Source organism: Sapajus apella, unplaced genomic scaffold, assembly GCF_009761245.1.
Source record: "Sapajus apella isolate SASKATOON/1434 unplaced genomic scaffold, GSC_monkey_1.0 scaffold22, whole genome shotgun sequence".
Taxonomy (NCBI): Eukaryota; Metazoa; Chordata; class Mammalia; order Primates; family Cebidae; genus Sapajus; species Sapajus apella.
Window position 1 is genome coordinate 13,530,816 of NW_022436962.1, and position 21,683 is coordinate 13,552,498.

General features: G+C 43.9%; 1 protein-coding gene across 8 annotated transcripts in view; it reads left to right on the forward strand.

Annotated features, from left to right (window-relative positions):
- The first annotated feature begins 256 nt into the window (after window positions 1-256).
- The window catches only part of HHAT (hedgehog acyltransferase), a 349,450-nt gene continuing 328,023 nt past the window's right edge, over window positions 257-21,683 (forward strand). For 4 of the 8 annotated variants that reach the window (XR_004272208.1, XR_004272207.1, XR_004272204.1 and 1 more), the window contains exons 1-2: window positions 658-809; window positions 20,284-20,415. Coding sequence is in view for 1 of the 8 variants with exons in the window: in XM_032289133.1 (XP_032145024.1) it covers window positions 20,325-20,415 (91 nt within the window). In the remaining 7 variants the exon portion in view is untranslated. Of the gene's footprint in view, window positions 344-657; window positions 810-1,027; window positions 1,326-20,283; window positions 20,416-20,756; window positions 20,868-21,683 lie in introns of those variants that run through there. The other 4 variants (XR_004272205.1, XR_004272210.1, XR_004272206.1 and 1 more) reach the window with 4 other exon arrangements.

Consider the following 21,683-nt stretch of genomic DNA (forward strand, 5'->3'; position numbering starts at 1 on the left):
ATGTCCCGTTGGGGCATCTTCAGATCTTCCACGCTTTTCCCAACGCATTCAAAATCTCCGTACCCATTTTGCAGTAGTGATCTCTGTAAGTTGCTTTACAATTCATAAAGTTTATTTCTATTTGATCTTCACTCTAATTTACCAGGAAAAGCAGGGAAGTTTATTTCTGTTTTACAGAGGTGGACAGGCAGGCTCCCAGGAGCTGAGTTCACACAGCAAGCCCTCGAAGCTGCCAGGGCTGCAAAGCCCGCCCTCTTTCCACCGCACCGAACTACTTCCTTTCGCTTACAAAACGTAGGTGGGTACCACTGGTGTTGGAATGACGGCCCACCTCGAGTTTCAGGTGATTTCCACTCTGCAATTAACTTGCAGGCAGCCCCAGACCTGCAATGAACACACGGGTGGGGGAGAGATACACACGCCAGGGTCAGGGAACCGGCAGCCCAGGGGTGAGCGGGGCTAGAGGCCCCAGGCCAACCGCGGGGCAAACGCGGTGGGGAGAGGCAGGCCGCGCTCTGGCCGGTCCCCCGCAGCTGCATGGCCTGCTCGCCACCGCCCCGGGAGCGCCGCGGGTTCCCGAGTCCGGCCGCCGGGCGCGGAGGGCGCGGGCACGGCGGCAGGGGCGTGCTCGGAGGACGCGCGCGGGGCTGCTCTTCCAAAGGGCAGCTCCGGGGCAAGGGGGGTGGTGTCCCGGGGAAGCCCGTAGCCGCCGCCGATGTCGCTGGGACTCGGAAGTGCCGAAAGAGGGGTGTTGGGAACTCGCGGCGCGCGTGAACGCTGCCGTCGCCGCTGCCCGGGACAGCCCGGAGGTTGGTAGCTGGTGACCGTAGGGGGGTCCTGGGGAGGTTAGGTGCTGATTTTATTTTATTATATTATTATTATTTTTTGCGTCAGTTGACTCTGTTAAAAATGCACAAAACGCTTTCCGTTTCCTACCCCTGTTCCCGTGTGCGCGCCCGAGGGCGGGACAGAGGAAGTTCCCGGTCCGGCGAAGGAGACAAAAGCCGCAGGGGCCGCACGCGCAGTGCGCGCGGGCAGAGGCTGGGACCTGGGCGCCGGGACAAGTCCGCTCAAGGCCCTGCCAGCGTCGTCGCTCCTTGGCCTGGTCCCCAGCTTCCGCCACTGCTGTGGGGAATTGCGAACTCTGGTCCCTTTGGCAGTGTCGGCGGTGCGCCTGACTACCTGCTGTGACTCCTGGGACTCTAAAGTTAAAGACTTCCTTCGCGTTCTATCTTCAGGACTCAGTTTCCTTCATCTGTTCTGAGTTTAACCTTCAGGTGGCAGGTCTTTATGCGGAAAAACCCTACCCTTAATCCTCACCAGAGGTACTGGCACACTGATGTTAAGAAGTGTGCTGCTACCAGTGTTCATTGCTCTTGTATCAGGGTTGTAGGGTTAGAGCATTTGGCATCCTTGGTGGTTTGCATTACGTGGGAGTGAGAAATTGTTTCTGTCTCTGGTTCGTTGTTTGTTGCGACGGAGTTTCACTCTCGTCGCCCAGGCTGGAATGCAGTGGCACAACCTCAGCTCACTGCAACCTCCGCCTTCCACGTTCAAGCGATTCTCCAGCCTCGCCTCCTGAGTAGCTAGGAGTACAGGCATGTGCCACCATGCCCAGCTAATTTTGTATTTTTAGTAGAGACCATTTTGGCAAGGCTGATCTAGAACTCTTTACCTCAGGTGATCTGCCTGCCATGGCCTCCAAAAGTGCTGAGATTACAGGCATGAGCCACCGCGACTGGCATCTGTTTTGTATTATTCATTCATTCTCGGAGCTAAGGACCTATTTCAATGTGATTAAGTGCTATGGGAACTCGAGGAGAGGGAAGGCTTCATTGAAAAGGTGGTAGTTCATTGAAGGAGACTTTGAGGAATGATTTTTTTTTTTTTTTTCCATTCCTCATGTTCCATTTTCCCTGTGATTTTTCTCCCTCCTCTCTGGTTCACAGTCAGTCCCTAATTGTAATTAAGTGTTTGATAGGGACAGCTCTGACCTGAGAGATTCAATTAATTTTAACTTAAGGAGACTATGTGCTTGTCGGGTGCTTTAGATACATTATTTCTAAACCTTACAGTAACTGGGAAAGATAGGTGGTGTTATCGCTTTTCACAGTGGGATAGAGAGAGCCTTGGAGGGAGGCCAATGCCACAAACTAGTACATGTCAGGGCTGGGTTTTGAACTCCTCTTTTGGATCAATGCCTGTGCTTTATCTACTGTTTACTTTCCCCTCTCCTTGGAAGTAGGTTAGATGGATCAACTTAGGGTGAAGGTGAAGTCTTTGGAGAAAGCAGACATTTCTGTGGGTGGCCAGATGTTGGTGGGAGCTCTGTAGGTAGCATCAAGAACTTGCGAGCATGGACCTTACCCCCATGCCCTGCTTCCAGCTCAGGGCCTGGCCCAGGGGGAAGTGTTCCCTAAAGCAGTGGTCCCCAACCTTTTTGGCACCAAGGACCGGTTTCATGGAAGACAATTTTTTTTCCTGGACCAGGGGAGGTTGGATGGTTTTTGGTATAATTCAAGTGCATTACATTTATTTATTTTGAAACAGAGGCTTGCTCTGTTGCCCAAGCTGGACTGCAGTGGCATGATACTGATTTACTGCAACCTCCGCCTCCTGGGATCAAGTAATGTTTGTGCCTCAGCCTCCCCAGTAGCTGAGACTACAGGCATGCGACACCACTAATTTTTGTATTTTTAATAGAGATGGGGTTTCACCATGTCGGCCAGGCTGGTCTCGAACCCTTGAGCTCAAACTCCTGAGCTCAAGTCATCCCCCCCCCCGGCCTCCCAAAGTGCTGGGATTACAGGTGTGAGTCACCATGCCCCACCTGCATTACACTTATTGTGGATTTTATTTCTATTATTACATGGTAATATATAATGAAGTAATTATACAGCTCCCCATAGGGTAGAATCATGGGACCCCTGAGCTGCTTCTCCTGCCACTAGACGGTCCCATCTGGGGGTGAATGGGAGACATTGACACCCAAAGTGTTTGCTTATGTCCAGTCTACTCCATAGTCTCATTTTGGTTGCTGTCCCTGCAGAAGACCCTGCTTCACAAAGATAGGATTTTGGAAATGGAAGCAGGCTTTTGGGTGCTTTTTTGGCAATCTCAGGATATTTCACCTTGAGTTTAATTCAGAATGTATGGAGATTTGAAGTTGTCTCAAACATACTTCTAAGGCCCCATCATTTACCATCTCAAGCAGCTGTTCCCCTTCTAGCATGGACAAAGTCAATTCACCTGGCTTATTCACAAATGGGTCTAGGATCCTTCCCAGTTCGGGGGTCTTTTGTGGTTGGGAAGTAATGCTAAACTTTGTGTTTTTTTTGAGAAGGCGTCTAGCTCTGTTGCCCAGGCTAGAGTGCAGTGGCACAGTCTCGGCTCACTGCAACCTCTGCCTCCTGAGTTCAAGTGATTCTCCTGCCTCAGCCTTCTGAGTAGCTGGGATTATAGGCACCTGGCACCATGCCCAGCTAAGTTTTGTGTCTTTAATAGAGATGGAGTTTCACGGTGTTGGCCAGGCTGGTCTCGAGCTCCTGACCTCGTGATCCCCCTGCCTCGGCCTCCCAAAGTGCTGGGATTACAAGCGTAAGCCACCGCACCTGGCCACTCAAATGCTTTGGAAAGCTGAGATAGATGATCATGCACCAGCTGGGAGAAAGAAGGTCTTGGCTTAGAATCTTTCAAGATCTCTGCTAATGTTTGAAACATGTCAGAAATCCCAATGTTCACTTGTCACCCCAATAATTCCAGTTTGGTTTTGAGTGCAGCCGCTTATCTGCTGACTTGAGCACAGTTTTCCCCTGACATGACAGATGGAGTTCCTTGAGGAGGTAAGCAAGTTTTGCAACCCCTTCTGTGAAATGTGCTGCCAGTGGTGATGATTTTTCTAAAAGAAATCTCTGGAACGGTTTTTCTAAAAGAAACCTCATAACTCAAACTCTGGCCAGTGATCTACCTTTAGAAAGCCATCTCACTTCTGTGTATAAGAAAAGATGTGTGTGCTCTACATCCATCTCACAGAGATGCATGAATAGACATGAGTTAAGAGCGTGTACTTTAATATGGTTGATAATTTTAATCATATCCTACAAAGCATTCAGTTCAGGTGACATTTTTTGGCTAGCTGTCACTTCTCTATGGATGGCACAGCACAAAGACTCACATTCAGAAGTGACCTCTTTGACCCAAGTAGTGAAAACATGAAGCTATCCAGTCATACCGGTTACTCTGCCCATGCATATGCTACACAAAATGACCAATTCAGTTATCCTGATATGTAATCATTCAAAGACTTGAATAGTTCTGCGGCTGAGGCATTGGTTAGCAACAAAAGTGCAAGTGACATATCCTTGTGCACCTAACATATCCTCATGCACATCCTCCTGAAAACCATATCATACAGAAACAAGCATTGTTGCCTTGGTGTCAACATTGATATGCTAGTCAACCTGGATTGCATGCTATGGTGACTCATTAATTCTCTCTAACAAAAGTGTCTCAATATCCCCTGCTATTTCATCAATTCACCTAGTTATGCTGCTAGAGAGGAACGCCTGCCACCTTTTGAATTGCAGCCTCTCCTAAAAGTTCAGAACAAATGTCCTTAAAAGTAGGCAGGACCAACTCTTCACCAGTAGTAAAGGGCTTCTTAGCTTTAGCAGTGCAGTTAGCCACTAAGAATGATCCTCTCTTTGCAGACATGATTTGATGAAATGGTAGCCTTCAATAATTGCTTCTGTTCTTTGTGTTCATATTTTTTCTTTTGAAAAACTCCAAAGGCTTGTCTTGTAATGCAGGGTGCTTGGTCTCCCTGTGGTAAAGCAGTTTTGAAGGTTTCATGGCTTCATTGAACAGCCATTTGAATATGCTACAAAGTGGGCTTGGGGAATGTGAATCACCTGTTGCAATGAACCTGTAATTTGAGTAGGACTCCTGGTATTTTATTTTAAATGCAGCTTTCTTTTTGTTGGCAGTGTTAGAGTCTTCTGCTGTCTCACCATTGGGTGTTTCCCCCTTTTTGAAGAAGCTTACCAGTGACATTTGTTTTTTACTCATTTTGGCTAGGGTTAGCTTGTGGGCTTACCAAAACTGACAGAGACAAGTGTGCAGTGCAGGAAAGAGGCACAGCTGGAAGTGGTAAATAAAATAATGGGCAGGCCATGAGTGGACTAAAATAAGTGTCTGATTCTGACTTAAAGCCTTCCACCTGATGCAGCTGTACAATGGAAGTACATCAGCTCGTTGCCACCATGAAGCCTGCCACCAGCTGCAGCTTGTTACATGACACTCACAGATAGGATTTTGATATGAGTCTGTAAGCAATTGATTTACTATGGTCTCTGTGTAGTCAAACCTCTCTGCTAATGTTAACCTGTATTTGCATCCACTCCCCAGTGCTAGCACCACCTGTAGTCCCAACTACTTGGGAGGCTGAGGAGGAAGGATCACTTGAGCCCAGGAGGTCAAGGCTAAGGTGAGCTATGATCAGGCCATTGCACTCTAGCCTGTGTGAGAGAGTCAGACCCTGTCTCTTAAAAAAAAAAATGTAAAATGAAAAAACTAAAAAACAAAGCTCCAGATTTATGAGTATATGTACTCCTTTATTAATGCAGTAAGTAACAAAATTCAGTGCAGTAGCAAATAACTCCTGTAATTTCAAAGTAGTGATGCCCATGTAAATGGTATTTTGTGGTATTTCCAAAAGCTGCACTGCACTGTGGTATGAAAGTATCTGTGACTTTTATTGATGACAAGTCATCAGAGCTGCTCTTACTACTATGACTTTTCTTTTCTTCTTTTTCTTTTTTCGAGACAGGGCTCACTCTGTCACCTAGGCTGGAGTGCAGTGGTGTGATCTGGGCTCACTGCAACCTCCGCCTCCTGAGTTGAAGCAATTCTCATGCCTAACCCACCCTAGTGGCTGGGATTACAGATGTGAAGCACTGCACCTGACTAATTTTTGTATTTTTAGTAAAGACAAGGTTTCGCTATGTTGGCCAGGCCTGTATTGAACTCCTGGCCTCAAGTGATCTGCCCACCTCGGCCTCCCAAAGTGCTAGAATTACAGGTGTGAGCCACTGTGCCCAGCCAGAACTGTTCTTATTAGTATGATTTGTTATCCACATCTATAATCAAATGCTGATTTTTTTCAGCCAGAAGTTCATGAAAATAAAGATATTTGAGCTCATGTCCCTCTGAATTCTATCTATGGACATCTTGGGAGTGGAGGGCTGGGGATCCTGGGTTACAAACCTACTTAGTGGTTGTTTTTCATCTAAATACTTGCTGACCAGCTTAGTGTATCACCTGTTTTTCTTTCCTTTCCTTTTCTTTTCTTTCTTTTTTTTTTTTTTTGTGTGTGTGTGTGTGTGTGTGTGTGTTTAAGGGTCTCGCTCTGTTGCCCAAGCTGGATCACAGCTCGCTGCAGCCTCAACTCCCCAGGCTCAGGTCATCCTCCCACCTCAGCCTGCTGAGCAGCTGGGACTACATACAGGCATGCAACACCATTCCTGGCTAATTTTTGTATTTTTAGTAGAGACAGGGTTTTGCCACATTGCCCAGGCTGGTCTCAAACTCCTGGGCTCAAGTGATCTGTCCATGTTGGCCTCCCAAAATGCTGGGATTACAGGCATGAGCCACCACATCCAGCCTGTTAGCGCATTACAAATAGCAGTTTCCTCCTCCTTCAGTGAGGGTCCCCTTTTGCTCAGGTTCACAGTTGTTTCTGGTGATGAAAGCTTTGGAGAGGGAATTGCTGGGTTGTTTATATAATCTACCTGCTCTGCTCCATCTGTAGGTAATATGGTTGGAGACTATTCCTGAGTTAGTGGATGTCTGTCATGTAGTGTACACACCCTACTTTTTTTTCTTTTCTTTCTGTGAGTAGAAATGAAACTTAGTGGTAGATGTTATTACCAGTGTCAGGGAAGAAAAATGAACTATCACATATCCCACAGACATTTAAAAGCTCTTAAGATGTTATGAACAATTTTGTGGTAATACATTTGAAAATTCAGATTAAATTGACAAATTTTTCCAATAAAATGTATTACCGAAGACACAAAAACTAGAAAAAAATAAGTAGTTCTATATCTATTAAAGAGATTACATTTGTAGTTAAAAACCTTTTTGTAGCAAAATTTTCAGGCCCAGATGGCTTTACTAGTGAAACTTCCAAACATTTAAGAAAATTAAAAAGAGAAACCACTTTCCAGTTGCATGTATGAGGCCAGCACAACCTTGTTACTAAAAATTGATAAGGATCTTACAAGAAAATTATAGGCCAAATGCTCATAAAGACAGACACATAAGTCTTAACTAATGTATTGGTAAGTCAAACCTAGCAATCCATGAAAAAGATAATAAATCATGACCAAGTTGAATTTATTTCAGGAATGTAAACTTTAACACTAGAAAAGTCAACAAATGCAATTTAACTCTATACATGAAGGAGAAAAATTACTTGATAAAATTCAGCACCCATTCATGATAAAAAGAACTCTTTGCAAACTGGAGCGTTGAAAGAAATTAGATTTAAAATAACGAAGGGTATGGTATTGCTCTGCAAATCTACAGATTTGGGGGAATCCCAATCAAAATCCCAGCAGATTTTTTTTCTTCAAAAATAGAAGTTGATAAGCTGATTGTAAAATTTATTTGGAAATTCTAGACAATCTAAGAAGAGCACAATCGGAGGACCTAAGCTGCTAGATCAGTGGGCAGTCATGTCAGTGTGGTATTGGTATAAGGCTACACAGATTATGGAACTGAGTAGAGAATCCATACACAGGCTTATACATCTGTGGTCTTTTATGACAGAGGTGACACTGCAGGGCAGTGGAGAGAAGATGACCTTCTCAGTAAATGATGCTGGGTCAATTGGCTATCCACATGGACAAAATGAATCTAGATCATGTGCCTCATCTCATATACAAAAATTAATTAAGGTGACATACACCTAAATGTGAATGCTAAAACAAAGCTCCTGGAAGAAAGCAAAGTAAAATATCTTTATGACCTAGGGACAAGGTTTTTTCAATAGGACACAAAAGGCACTAATTGGTACAGTAATAAGAATGAACAAATTATTGCCTCCCATAACATGGACGAATCTCATGACACAAAGCTGAGCAAAACCAAGACAGACATAAAAGAGAAAGTGCAATGTGATTCCATCGATGTGAATTTCAGAACCAGGCAGAACTAAATTAACTATGGTGGTAGAAGTTAGGCTAGTGGTCACCTTTGATGGGAGTTAGTGACTAGGAAAGGGCAGAAGGGGCTTCTGAGGCATTCTTTTGTTTTTTTGGAAACAGGATCTCGCTCTGTCACCCAGGCTGCAGTGCAGTGGTGTGATCTCAGCTCCCTGCAGTCTCCCTCTCCTAGGCTCAAGCGATCCTATCACCTCAGCCTCTCGAGTAGCTGTGTCTAGAGGTGTGCACCACCATGTGTGGCTAATTTTTGTGTTGTTTTTAGAGACAAGGTCTTGCCGTGCTGCTCAGGCTGGTCTCAAGCTGCTAGGCTCAAGCAATCTGCCCGTCTCTGCCTCCCAAAGTGCTAGAATTATAGATGTGAGCCACTGCCTCTGGCCTGGCAAGCAGTTTTTATCTCAGCGATAATTACATAATGCTTTCCACTTCTTAGAAAGGGCTGGGCATGGTGACCTCTTCCTGCAATCCCAGCACTTTGGGAGGAGGGAGGAGGGAGGATCACTTGAGGCCAGGAGTTTGAGATCAGCCTGGGCAACATAGCAAGACCCTGTCTCTAAACAAAACAAGACTAAAAAATTAGGGTGTGATGATGCAAGCCTGTAATCCTAGCTATTCCTGAGGCCAAGGCAGGAGGATCATTTGAGCCCAGGAATTAGAGGCTTCAGTGAGCTATGTTCATGGCACTGCACTCTAGTCTTGGTGACAAAGTGAGACTCTGTTTAAGAAAAAAATAATAAAAAGGAAGCCTTGAGATTTTTCTTTAAGTATATTTTAATAAAATTTACTTAAAATCTTATAAAAAGTTAGGTTCATTCTGATGCTTTCAGGCTGGGGAGTGGAAGATGTGGGCACAAGCCTTGCTGATTAAAAAGGCTTAAAATAGGTTGAGAATTTTCAGGGGGAAAGAATGCAATATCACATCAGTAGCTTTTTTTTTTGAATTAGGGACTTGTAAAATTGACTCCCTTTTGCCAATCTTTAATGGTAGAGATCTGGCTTAAGGGAATTTCATATAAAAAGACTTAGAGTTATGTTTGATTATAAGATTGGTATCAGTGTGAGGTGGAAATCAAAAAATGTTAAGGGAGTATTAAGTATAAAATTTTGTTTTCAGATTTAATTTTCTTCCAATGTAAGTTTTAAAAGTTTATGACCACTGGATTAAAAAACTTTTCTTCCAATTTAAGTTTTAAAAGTTTATGGCCTTTGGATTAAAAAACAGTCTGTTTTCTATAAATCCTTTTAGTTAGGTACTTTCCTCCCATAAGGCCATGAACTGAGGGCAGGGATGGTATAGGAGTTTCCTATGGCACCTGTAATAAGTTAACAAAAATTCAGTGGTTTAAAACAACACATGTTTATTACCTGTGGTTCTGGATGTCGGAGGTCCAAAATGGGTCAGCAGGGTTCATTTCTTCTGGAGGTTCTAGGAAAGAACCTCTTTGTTGTTGTTGACTTTTCCAGCCTTTAGATGCCTTTTAGATTCCTTTGTTCAGGAGCCCTTCCTCCATCTTCAAAGCATACCACTCTAACCTCGCCCTCAGCGTCACCTCACATTTCCTCTCTGTCTCTGACCCTTCTGCTTCCCTCCTGTAAGGAACCTTGTGATTACCTTGGGCTTACCCAGATAATCCAGGCTAATCACTCAATCAAAAGATCCTTAATCACATCAGCAGAGTCCCTTTTGCTGTGTAAGGCAACATATTCACGGTTCCAGGGATCACGACATGGAGATTTCTAGGGGAGCCATCTTTGGTGGATCCCACAGAGGGGATCTTTATATTTTGTCTTCACAAAGAACACAGTTCTTGGTTGTCAGTAGTTCATTCATTCATATTTGTTGAATGAAGACCTGGGTCTAAGATTTCATTATTTGAGTGCAGTTTCTGAAAGAAGAGAAGTGATGGTTTTGTCCTCGCACTGTTTGACACAACTGGAGCTTTGGGTTCAGTTCTATGGACCTGTACTGTAAAGAGACAACTGAGAGAAAGGCAAAGGATCTGGGATAGGCATGGTGGCTCATGCCTGTAATCCCAGCACTTTGTGGGTGTAGGCAGGAGGATCACTTCAGCCCAGGAGTTTAAGACCAGCCTGGGAAAACAGAGTGAGACCCCTATGTCTTAAAAAACTGGGTGTGGTGTCTCTTGTCTGTAGTCCCAGCTACTCGGGAGGCTGAGATGGAAGGATTGCTTGAGCCTGGGAGGCTGAGGCTGCAGTGAGCCAAGGTCGTGCCGCTGCATTCCAGCCTGAGCAACAGAGTGAGACTGAGACCTGGTCTCAACAAAAAAAGGGAAACTGGAACCAAGTCATTGAAGTAATGGTTGAAGGAATCATAGATGTTGGTTTGGAAGAGGGTTTGGATGGAGTAGATGGCATTAATTACTTTTAAACCTTTGAAGGAGTATTATTGGAAAGAATAAAAAAGTCTTTTTAGTATACTCAATAATAGTAATAGCATTAAAAACAACAAGAATAAGCATTTCAGAGTTTACTATGCCTAAGGCACTGTTTTTTTATCATTTTATAAACTCATTTAATCCTCACATCAATTTTCTGAGGTTTGCTATTTTTTTTTTTTACAGATAAGAAAATTGAGGCACAGAGAGGTTATGCAACTTGTCCTAGGTCACATAACCATAAAGTGGGAAAGCTGATGTTCAATCTTTGGCATTCTGACTGCAGAACCACCCCTGAAATCACATGACACTATTCTGTCTCCATGCCTTTAGTTCCAGAAGGTAGAAGAAGACCAGTGGCAGAAGAAATCTACCTCTGTATTTTTTAGAAATAGAGGGGTAGATTTCAAGGGAAAACATGATAACAATCAGAACTGCTAGCCAGGCACAGTGGTATGCACCTGGGAGGCTGAGGCAGGAGGCTCGTCTGAGCCCAGCAGTTCAGAGCTGCAGTGAGCTGTGATCATGCCACTGCACTCCAGCCTGGGTGACAGAGTGAGACCCTGCCTCAAAAACAACAAAAGCAAGGACTGCTTAGGAACAGTTTCTCTGCCTTGTAATGTTACTGGAAATGGTCAAGCAGGTTATAAAAGGAATTCCCAAACTGGCTGGAGATGAGACAAAATGGAAACAGAGACCTCACTGATTTTGAAATTCTGATTTGGATTTCATTACATATATGTAAAAGAAAGGAGAAGAAAACAACCTTTGCGACATTTTATGTAATAAAGATTCATTGTGAAAGGTTTTTCAACTGATTTTCCAGATTTTATTGATAGTAACTGTAACAAACCTGGTGTGGTAGATTGTGTCCCCACCCCTTTCTAAGGTACCCTTGCTGTTTCTTTCATAAGGAAGTATGGTCTGTTTTCTCATCCTCCTTGAATCTGGACTGGCCTTTGGACTTGCTTTGACCAATAAAGTGTTCTGTGAACTCCGGAGCCCGGTCCTTAAAGGATGTTGCACCTCTTGCCTTTTTTTTTTTTTTTTTTTGGAGCCCTGAAGCCTCACTGCTGTGAAAAAGCTGAGTCCAGCCTACCAGAGGAGGTCTGGCCTGGAGAGAAGGGAGGTGTCTTGTATGAGCTGGCCCCTACCAGAGGAGGTCTGGCCTGGAGAGAAGGGAGGTGTCTTGTATGAGCTGGCCCCAAACACCAGATGTGTGCATGAGGTCATCGTGGCCCCTCCAGCCCCAGTGGAGCTGTGTGATAACAGAAGTCACATGAGTGACTCCAGGAGGGACATGAACAGAACTGTCCAGACTGCCATCCCTCAAGATCCTTAAAAAGAATGAAAGTTCGTTGTTATAAGGTACTATGTCTTGTGATGGTTTCTTATGCAGGAACTGATACATAACATGTATCTGATACATAACTGATACATAATACGTAACTGATACATAACATGTTGGTGCAGATTTGGAAGCAGTAGGTATATATTTTAAACTATTCTGTAATTAGACTTTTTCCCCCAGTCCAGTGGACCTCTTCCAGTCTATCTAGTCATTCTTCTGTGTTGATGAAGCCTTTCTGGGTTTGGAGAAGTGTTTCCCGTTAGAATTATGTGGGTTGAAAAATAAGAGTATAAGACTCTTAAGTGGGGACCACCGGGTGCAGTGGCTCATGCTTGTAATTCCAGCACTTTGGGAGGCTGAGGCAGGAGGATCACTTGAGACCAGGAGTTTGAGACCAGCCTGGGCAACATGGCAAAACCCCATCTCTACTAAAAATATAAAAATTAGCAGGCTGTGGTGGTGTGCACCTGTAATCCCAGCTACCCAGGAGGCTGAAGCAGGAGAGTCACTTGAGCCTGGGAGGAGGAGGTTGCAGTGAGCGGAGATCATGCCAATGCACTCCCTCCAATGCACAGAGGAAGAATCTGTCTCAGAAAAAAAAAAAAAAAAAAAAAAAGACTTAAGTGGGGTTTGGAGAGAATTGTGATTTGGGAATCTGGACTTGGTGATTTTCCTGGAGAAAGTCACGTAATTCAGAGTCTACAAAATAGGGTCAGTTCCATGAAAATTGGACCCTGGAAAAGGCAAAAGTCTCATACCACTTTTTCCAAATATGATGGAATATTGCACTATTTCATTTTCTTTAAAGCTGATGTCATTTCAGTGGGTATGTGCTGCTTTCACTTCTATTACTTGTGGTTTCCAGAGAGCTCATTTGTTCCAGAATTTAGAACTATTTCAATTTTACTCTTACCTCTGCATAACTGTTGACCCTCCCATCTTATTTCCAAGGTAAATCGGTTTGGTTCAATTTGCCTTTTTCAGTAAATCTTTCAAGGAATACATGTGAGTTAGATGTTTCATGTGAATTTTGATGACATTTCAGGATTAAAAATTTTTTTCATTGCAGAGTGATGTTATACATAACATTTAAAAATTCTATTACATTTAGACCACTTATATTACCTTCTAGCTTTCCTAATAGATTAATTTCATTATAGATTTTGGAAAAAGTGAATCCAGTACATTCTGTAAGAGGAGTGAGGTGGCTGAGGGAAGGCTCTAGAGTTAGACTCTGTGGGTATGAATCTAAGTTCTGCTGCTTACCAGTTGTGTGGTTTGGGGCAGGTTTCTTATGCTCTCTGGGCCTTCGTTTCCTCTTGTGTTAAGTGAGGTTATCAGAAGCACCAACCTCAAAGGGTTGTTATGAAGATTAAATGAGATAATACTTGTAAAGTGCTTTTTCAGCTGTAGGAAATCTGTAAATAGTACTTGTTCTAGTACAGCTATTACTGAAGCATAAGAAAACGCAGTAGAGGGAAATCTTCATTTAGGACATTAAGCAGAGAGTCGGTAGAAGTGATGATGGTGATGCTGATATGGAAGGATTGTTAGCTTAATGATGAGACCTCTCTTGTTAAAGTCCTCTGGTGCGTGTATTGGGTGATAGCCCATTTAGTGCTTGATATCAAGATTTAAGAGCAGAAAAAATTTAAAATGGAAATGTTGGAATCCGTTAGTTGCCTGCATCGGAAGTAAAGCTGAAGTCCTTTTGAAATGATACTGGAAGTTGCTAGGGGGAAAAGCATTTTGCAGCCGTTATGTTGATGCATGTTTCAGGCTTTGGCAAGGTGAGCTGTACTTTCCTTCCAAGATCAAGGAACAGGATTCCTGCCTGTATGACAGCAGGGGTTGGGAATTTTGGTTCTAATTTCTGCTCCATTGCTCGCTTCTCTGTCCATGGGCAGATCGCTGCTTCTTCCTGAGTAGGATTCTGATTCCTGAAAGGGACCTAAAAACTTACTACCTCCTGTGAGGATCAGAGTAGATGGCATCTTTGAAAGCAGGTGGAGTGTTAAATTCCAAAGTAAATGCAAATGTAGGTAGCTCCAGTATAGAAAAACTCTGTTAGCTGAGAGATTCTTGCCATTTTACAGCTAACATTTTATTCTGCGGCCCTCTTGAGTTCTATAATTCCCAGATAAATACATTTTTGGACATGTTCAACTTCGGGGTGTTTGTACCCAATTTGGAGGTGGAGAAAGCTTTCTATTACTCCAGTCTGAATTTCTTCCCTCTGACTCTAGGAAAACCTTTGCTTTGATTTCCTTTAATGTCTAGTATTAAAGGCATGTTCTATCGCTTTGTCCTCACTTGCCTCGAAATTCTCTTTTCAATAACATTTAGCTTCGAGATCCTGTTGTCTTACAGCTTTGGAATTGCTATTTTATCTTCATCTTCCTCTTTTTTCCCTTTACCAACTTCTGGACTAGTTTGATACCAGGGATAACTTAATATTTTCCCATCTCTGTGGCTTGGTTCCAGCACTCTCTACTTTCACTAAAGGCCTAAATCATCGACCTCCCTGCCTCTTGGATCTATCAGAGCATCAAGGGGCTTCTTTGTGGAGCTTCATTCAAATAATTATATGTGCTGGCTTGCAAGCCTGAAGTTTCCGCAGGAAATCAAATTGAAATGTGAAATCGTATGTTTTAAGACTCCTTACCACTTGGCTTCTGTTTTCCCTTCCCTGAACCATCCACATTTTCTCTTCCTTACAGTCCTGATCAGTGTTCCCACGTGGTGGAAGTGTTCTTAGACACATCTCACCATCACACAGCCCAACAACCCTCCTTTACTCTTACATCTCAACAGTGCAATCTCGTTTATGTAGGTTAATCAGGTAGACTTCTACTTAAAAACAGGCTGTGTCCCTATAGATTGGCTGTTTCCTATAGAAATGATGTTGTAAGTCACTTTTCTAGGCTATCTCACAGCTACCCACTTAGCTGATAATGTTGCTGCAGGACTGTGTGCATGAAAACAGAAAAGAAGCATCTCTTCCACATTTGAGTAAGAATCTCCTTGATTTAAGCCCGATAGCTCTGCCTAAAGAGGGACATGCTTGTTTAGAGCATGAGAAATGGAAACTTGAGCGTTTTCTGATGGTTTTTGGGAACCTCTGAGGGCCTGGATGTTTAAAAAAGGGTCCAGTTATATTCACAAATGTACAGCTTTCCTGTTCTTTTACATTGTTGTGTCGTAAATCCCTCAAGACATAACTACTCTGATTTTCTTTCTGGCTGCACAGCTGAAATAGGGAAAATGAAATAGGGGAATAATTTTCCTGAGATAAATGGGCAAGAGTTGAGAGGTGTGAGGAAGAAAGATCTGTTAAGGAGGATTGGTGAGTGTGTGGTGGTGGTATTATGAGGTGGCATTATGTAGTGGAGAGTGATGAACATGAAAATGGAAGGTACTGCCTATCATTCCCTTGCGGGTAGCAGAGAGGTAGGGGGAGAGAAAGAGGCAGCGGGCGGAAAGCTTGCAGGTGGCCCCCACGGACAGTTTGCTTACTGTCCAGGGTGGTCTTGGATTGGGCATCAGAAGAGGATTGAGATATTAAAGCCCTGGAGATGCCAACCTCCTGAAAGAGGTCCAGGTGCGGGTAGGATGGGCACACCTCAGGAAGGTCAGATTTCTTTGATTAAGGGAGAAAATCAGGGTCAGGGATAGTTAGGCACCTGATGAATGAAATTCACTAACTAGTAAATGCTAATGTTTGTTGAGTGCTTATTCAGTGCCAGGCCCTGGGCTAAGCATTTTACATTTAACCCCTTCAACAACCCTATGAGAAAACATCTGGGAGGCCATCATCTACCTAAGTTCCTCAATCAATAAATGACAGAGCCTGGGATTCTACCCCTCCCCTCTCCCATCCCTCTTCCCCAACCCCACAGGTGGGTTTGGTGTCAGAATTTATTACTGTGCTGTCAGGTGGAGAGTATTTGGCTCAATCCCTAAATTTTGGGGGTGAGGGGATAGCTAGTTTTGCTGCTTAGTTACCTCCTGGTTTGCTGCTAGTTACTATGTATCTTTGTGTATATATCTACAAAACATAGCAGGAAATAATAACATTGTTTCAACAATGTTACTATTTCATTCAAACAATGTCATTGTTTCCTTATACCATTGAAGAAAAGGGAATGGATTTTCTGCCTGTCTACCTGGAGTTTGCACATTCTCCCTTCTCCCTATGTCTGCAGGGGTTTTCTCTGGGCACTTGGGTTTCCTCTGACATCCCAAAGCTGTGCCTATGAGGTGAATTTGGGTGTCTAAATGGTCCCAGTGTGTGAGTGTGACTGAGTACCCTATAAGGTTTATCTGTGATGGCATCGAATGCCTGTTGCTGTTCATCTGTCCAAGGTAGAGGGCTCTGAATCTAGTCCCTTTTAAAGGCCTCATAAAGTGGCTTAGCCATCAACTCCAAATTTGGAATCCAAATTCAACAAAAGCCAGACATTCCTAGGAATCCCTGCAATTGCTTCCTGTTTTGGGGACCCCTCGGGGCCACCATTACCTGCTTTCAGTCAGTTTTTAGCTTCCTTCCTTCAGCTTGAAGCTGAGGTTCCAGAGACTAGCAGGCACCTGTGAAAATCTCCCCTACAAGGAGATTGCTTCGAGGCTACTGTTAATTTACAACCCAGCTGAGCCCGAGATGACGCCAGCCCACTCACAAGAGGGAGCAACAATTCAAGACAAGTCATTGGAACAAGTCATGCAGGCCTGCACTGCCTCACCCCATGCCACAGCTCCCTTCCCCTTTTTAAACCTTTGCACTTCGCTTGGAAATTTGAAGTGATTTCATTAAGGCAAGAATCTAGGCCATCTTCCCCATTGCTAGCTTTGGTCTATAATAAAGTCACTTTCTATCTTGCTAATTTGTTTTGCAAGTGGCGAACCTGTGTTTGGTAGTGAGTGTGAGGGTGTGAGCATGAGTGGGTTCTGCTGGGATGGCATTCTGTCCAGGGCGGGTTCCTGCCTTGTGTCCTGAGCTGCTGGAATGGGCTCCAGCCACCAGAGACCCTGAATTGGAACAAGTGGGGTGGAAAATGAATGAATAAAAATAATCTAACAAATGTGTAAAGTATGGTAATCATACAAATGCAATTTGAGATCCTGCCACTGTACCCCGACTTGGGCAACAGAGCTAGACTTTGTCTCAAACAAACAAACAAACAAGTTTGTTTGCCACCCTGGAGGGGTGGCACTGAAAGGGGAAATAATTAAACTGAATTTTCTAGGAAAATTGTCTCAGAATGTCCCTGAAAAGCATCTGACAGGTAGGCCTTTTAAAACTTTCATTTAATCTACAAGATCATTTACGTTCAAATTTCAGTAGCCTTTTTAAGAGATCAGCTCTTTGTTAATCACCGATTCTTCCTGAGGCAGAGGTCACCCATTGTAACAGCAACGTATTTCAACAGGCAAGACGTTAAATTATAAACCAAGAAGTTAAAATTATCATCCCACTAAAGGGAAGACTACCAAATTCCTAAAAACTTCCAGAAAGGAGTCTTGTTATTCTAAAGATTAAAGTATTTAAAAATGTGAGCAGAAATGGATAAAGCTAGAAGCAGTTCTGAGAAATAGTAAGGAACTTGACCAAGTGTTGTTGAATACCAGGGCATAGAGAAGCTTGTGTACAGCATGAGTACATGATTGCTTCTGGATCTCTTAGGTTGTAGAGAAAGGCTACACCAAACTTTCTGGGCGGCTTTTAGGTAATGAAATGGGGCACTCTGGGTGCAAGACCACTTATTTCTGAAATTGTGATTTATCAAAGCTGAAGTTCATTTCCCTCCCTGCTCTGTTTCCCAGTGGCTTGAAGAAAGGAGTTTGTGTGTGGCAGAGTCTGAGCAACTGTACATTGGCATTAATGGGGTTGGCTGTGGCAGAGTGGAGGGGGAGGACCTGGGTCCAAAGACCTGGCTTTGAGCCTTGGCTCAGTTATTTACTTATTTGTTTACTCATTATTTAGACAAAATTGTACTTATATGTTGCACAATGTAATGTTTAGCTATACATTATGAGATGATTAAATCAAGGCGATTAACATATCCATCACGTTACCTGCTTATTTTATGGTGAGGTACTTTTCAAGAATAGAATACATTATTGTTAACTGTAACCACCATGCTGTACAATAGATCCCCAGAATGTATTCATCCTGTCCAACTGAAACTTTGTATCTCTTAACCAACATCTTCCACCCTTCCCCCAGCCCCTGGCAACCACTACTTCTGTGAGTTTGACTTTTTTTAGATTTCACATATAAGTGAGATCATGCAGTATTTGTTTTTTTGCCCTGGCTCAGTTATTTCTGGCTCTGTGACCTCATCACATTTGTCATCTATAAAATGCCTACCTCCTCTGTTCCACTTCCACCTACTTCACCAGGCTGTTGTGAAAACAAAATGAGATAACGTGTGAATTCTGGGTTTTGGCATTACTGTCACATGTTAGAAGTACTTGTGGGGGACTTAAAATTTTGCTCTTAATTTGGCATCCATAATGAGACATACTTGAGAGGTTTAAAGCAGTAAAGGCCATAAAAGGGTTTGAATTTAGTGAACTCTGTTACTTGGGAACATTTGGAATCATTTAATTTGCCGACTTTTAGGACCGAACTTTCGCATACCTTCTCTATTACTTAAAATATGGTCATGGCTGCCATGACAGAGAGACCTAGAATAGGAGAGGCTTAAACAACCTAGAAATGCATTTCTGTTTCCTGTAACAGTCCAGATATAAGAGGTCTGGGGCACTTGGAGGGTTGGGGTTGGTACATGGAGTCAAGAACTGAGGGGCCGCTATCTTGTTCATGTGGCTGTCACCTCTTCATCCACAGTGGCTGTTCCAACTCTTTTCAACAGGAAAGGGAGGGAAAGAGATGGCCACAGTCACGTCCCTTCACTCACACCCTTTTGAATGGAGCTATTCAGGCGTCCACATTTAGCTACAATGTAGTATTGAGCTCAGCATCTTGTGTCCAGATGAAATTTTAATTGCTGTGTAAGAAAAAAGACTGAATACTGAAAAGGGGTAGTGAGGGGTGGTGGGTAATGAGCAGTGTCCGTCACAGATGCCTGTGGTTATGTCATTAACTTCTCTTTAAGAAATGTACAGATGAGGCCTGGCACAGAGGCTTGTGCCTGTAATTCCAGCTACTCAGGAGGCTGAGATGGGAGGATCAGTTGAGGCCAGGAGATCAAGACCAGACTGGGCAACATAGAGACCCTATCTCTGAAAATACATAAGTAAGAGAGTGCATAGATGCATGGCAGACAGAGAGGTTTATATTATTCCATTCTGACAATCAACTACAGATAGTACTGTATTTCTTTTATTTTTATTTTCATTTATTTTTTTTGAGACATGGTCTCATTGTGTCATCGAGGCTGGAGTGCAGTGGCACAATCTCGGTTGTCTGCAACCTCGGCCTCCTGGATTTAAGTGATTCTCCTGCCTCAGCCTCCTGAGTAGCTGGAATTATAGGCAAGCACCACCACGCCTGGCTAATTCTTGTATTTTTAGTTGCAATGGGTTTTGCCATGTTGGTCAGGCTTGTCTCGAACTCCTGGCCTCAAGTGATCCACCCACCTTGGCCTCCCACAGTGATGAGGTAATAGGTGTGCACCACTGCACGCAGCCATTTTTCTTTTAAGTTTTTATTTTATTATTTTTTGTAGAGATGGGATCTGGCTATGTTGCCCAGGCTGGTCTTACACTGCTGGCCTCAAGTGTTCCTCCCAGCTTGGCCCCCCAAAGTGTTGTGATTACAGGCATGAGCCACCATGCCTGGCCCATAGGATGGTACTTGAAAGGGATGATGAGGATGGTGAGTCTGTTGGCTTAGAGGTTTGAATATTGTTTGTGCTTTTCAGACTTTTTGAAGCCATTTATTATTCACAGAACACCTGGTAGTCCCTTTTTGCTACATTCTAGGCACTCTGCTAGGGGCTGGGGAGTCAGAGATCATGGTCCCTGCTATCTGAGAATAGCCCACTCCATAGAAGAGACAGGTATATTACGCAATGAGTAGAGAACTGTCTGATATATCCTCTGATGGGAGGCAGTGGGAACTCCTAGGAAAAGACCTGACAAATTTGACAGACTGTGTGTGTGTGTGTGTGTGTGCGTGTGTTGGATGCAGGGTGGGGTAAGGTCACAGGGAGAAGGAGGCTTGATTGGGGTTATGCCTGTACCACCTTGAGTAGTGATGAATCTCTGGGAGTGTGAACTAACTGAATTGATGTTAAGATGCTGTTTTCTAGTGTCATGTTCATGGTTTAATGTTTTGTCTCTTTCTCAGGAACTCAGCGTGGGCATCGGGAACTTTTGTGACAAGGAGCCATGCTGCCCCAATGGGAACTGGCACTTTACCTACTTGCCTCACTAGGCTTCCACTTCTATTCCTTCTATGAAGTTTACAAAGTGTCCAGAGGTAAGGCCTCAAGCTGTTCTGACCTCCTATCAAACAAGGAAACACCTGTCAAAAAAGGAGCAGAGGTGGGAGACTCAGGAAGATGATCCAGTCGTGTCAAGATGATGTGGACCCTGATTTGCTTCTCTCTCTCTCTCCCTCCCTCTCCCTCTGTCCCTCCGTCCCTCCCTCTCTCTCTCTCTCTCTTTCTCTCTCTCTCTCCCTCCCCCCCCCCTTTTTATTTTTTTGAGACCTAGTTTCGCTCTTGTTACCCATGCTGGAGTGCAATGGCATGACCTCGGCTCACTGCAACCTCCGCCTCCCAGATTCAAGCAGTTCTCCTGCCTCAGCTTCCTGACCTTGATTTGCTTCCCCCTGTCTTGGATAGTTTGAATCAGTGACCTGAGTCCATGAAGGTCTCTACCCTAATCCTGGGGCTTTTAGGTGATGCTGTGGCCTGTCTTCTATAATTGGTGGGTTTGATTCAATGGCTGTTGAAGGCCACGGAGGGGATTTGCATTCAGAATTCAAAGTAAACTCTTAAGTTTCTCTTTCATCATGACCCTTTGAAGACATATGAGACCTGGACTTGATTTATCTTCCTGTTCTGCTGTCTTTGGTGTGTTGCCTTGTCTGAGTATTGGGGATGAGTCATCATCAGGTCACATTCCAGCCCATAGGAAGGTGAATGGGAGCCCTCCTTCATTGGGCAAGTGGCGGTTTGGCAAGGACCACTTGTCACTCCTGCTCACACTGAATTGGCCAGCATTGAGTCCCACGGACACAGCTGGGAGGCTGGGAAGTCGTCTTTAGCTTAGTGGCTAGATGCTACCTACAACTTCTCTCTCTTTTTTTTTTTTTGAGACCTAGTTTTGCTCTTGTTACCCATGCTGGAGTGTAATGGCATGATCTCGGCTCACTGCAACCTCCGCCTCCCAGGTTCAAGCAGTTCCCCTGCCTCAGCTTCCTGAGTAGCTGAGATTACAGGCACCTGCCATGACAGCTGGCTAAGTTTTGTATTTTTAGCAGAGACAGGGTTTTACCATGTTGGCCAGGCTGGTCTCAAAGTCCTGACCTCAGCTGATCTTCTCACCTCAACCTCCCAAGGTGCTGGGATTACAGGTATGAGCCACTACACCTGGCCTAAAACTTCTTATTTTATGGAAGAAAGAGAAAGAATTTTGGAGGACCATGAGCAGTCTCTGCCATAGGTAGGGAGAGCATCCTAGAGGTGATAGTGATTACTGAGCCTTGTCTTAAGAAGAACAAGAGTCAGCCAGGTAGAGAAG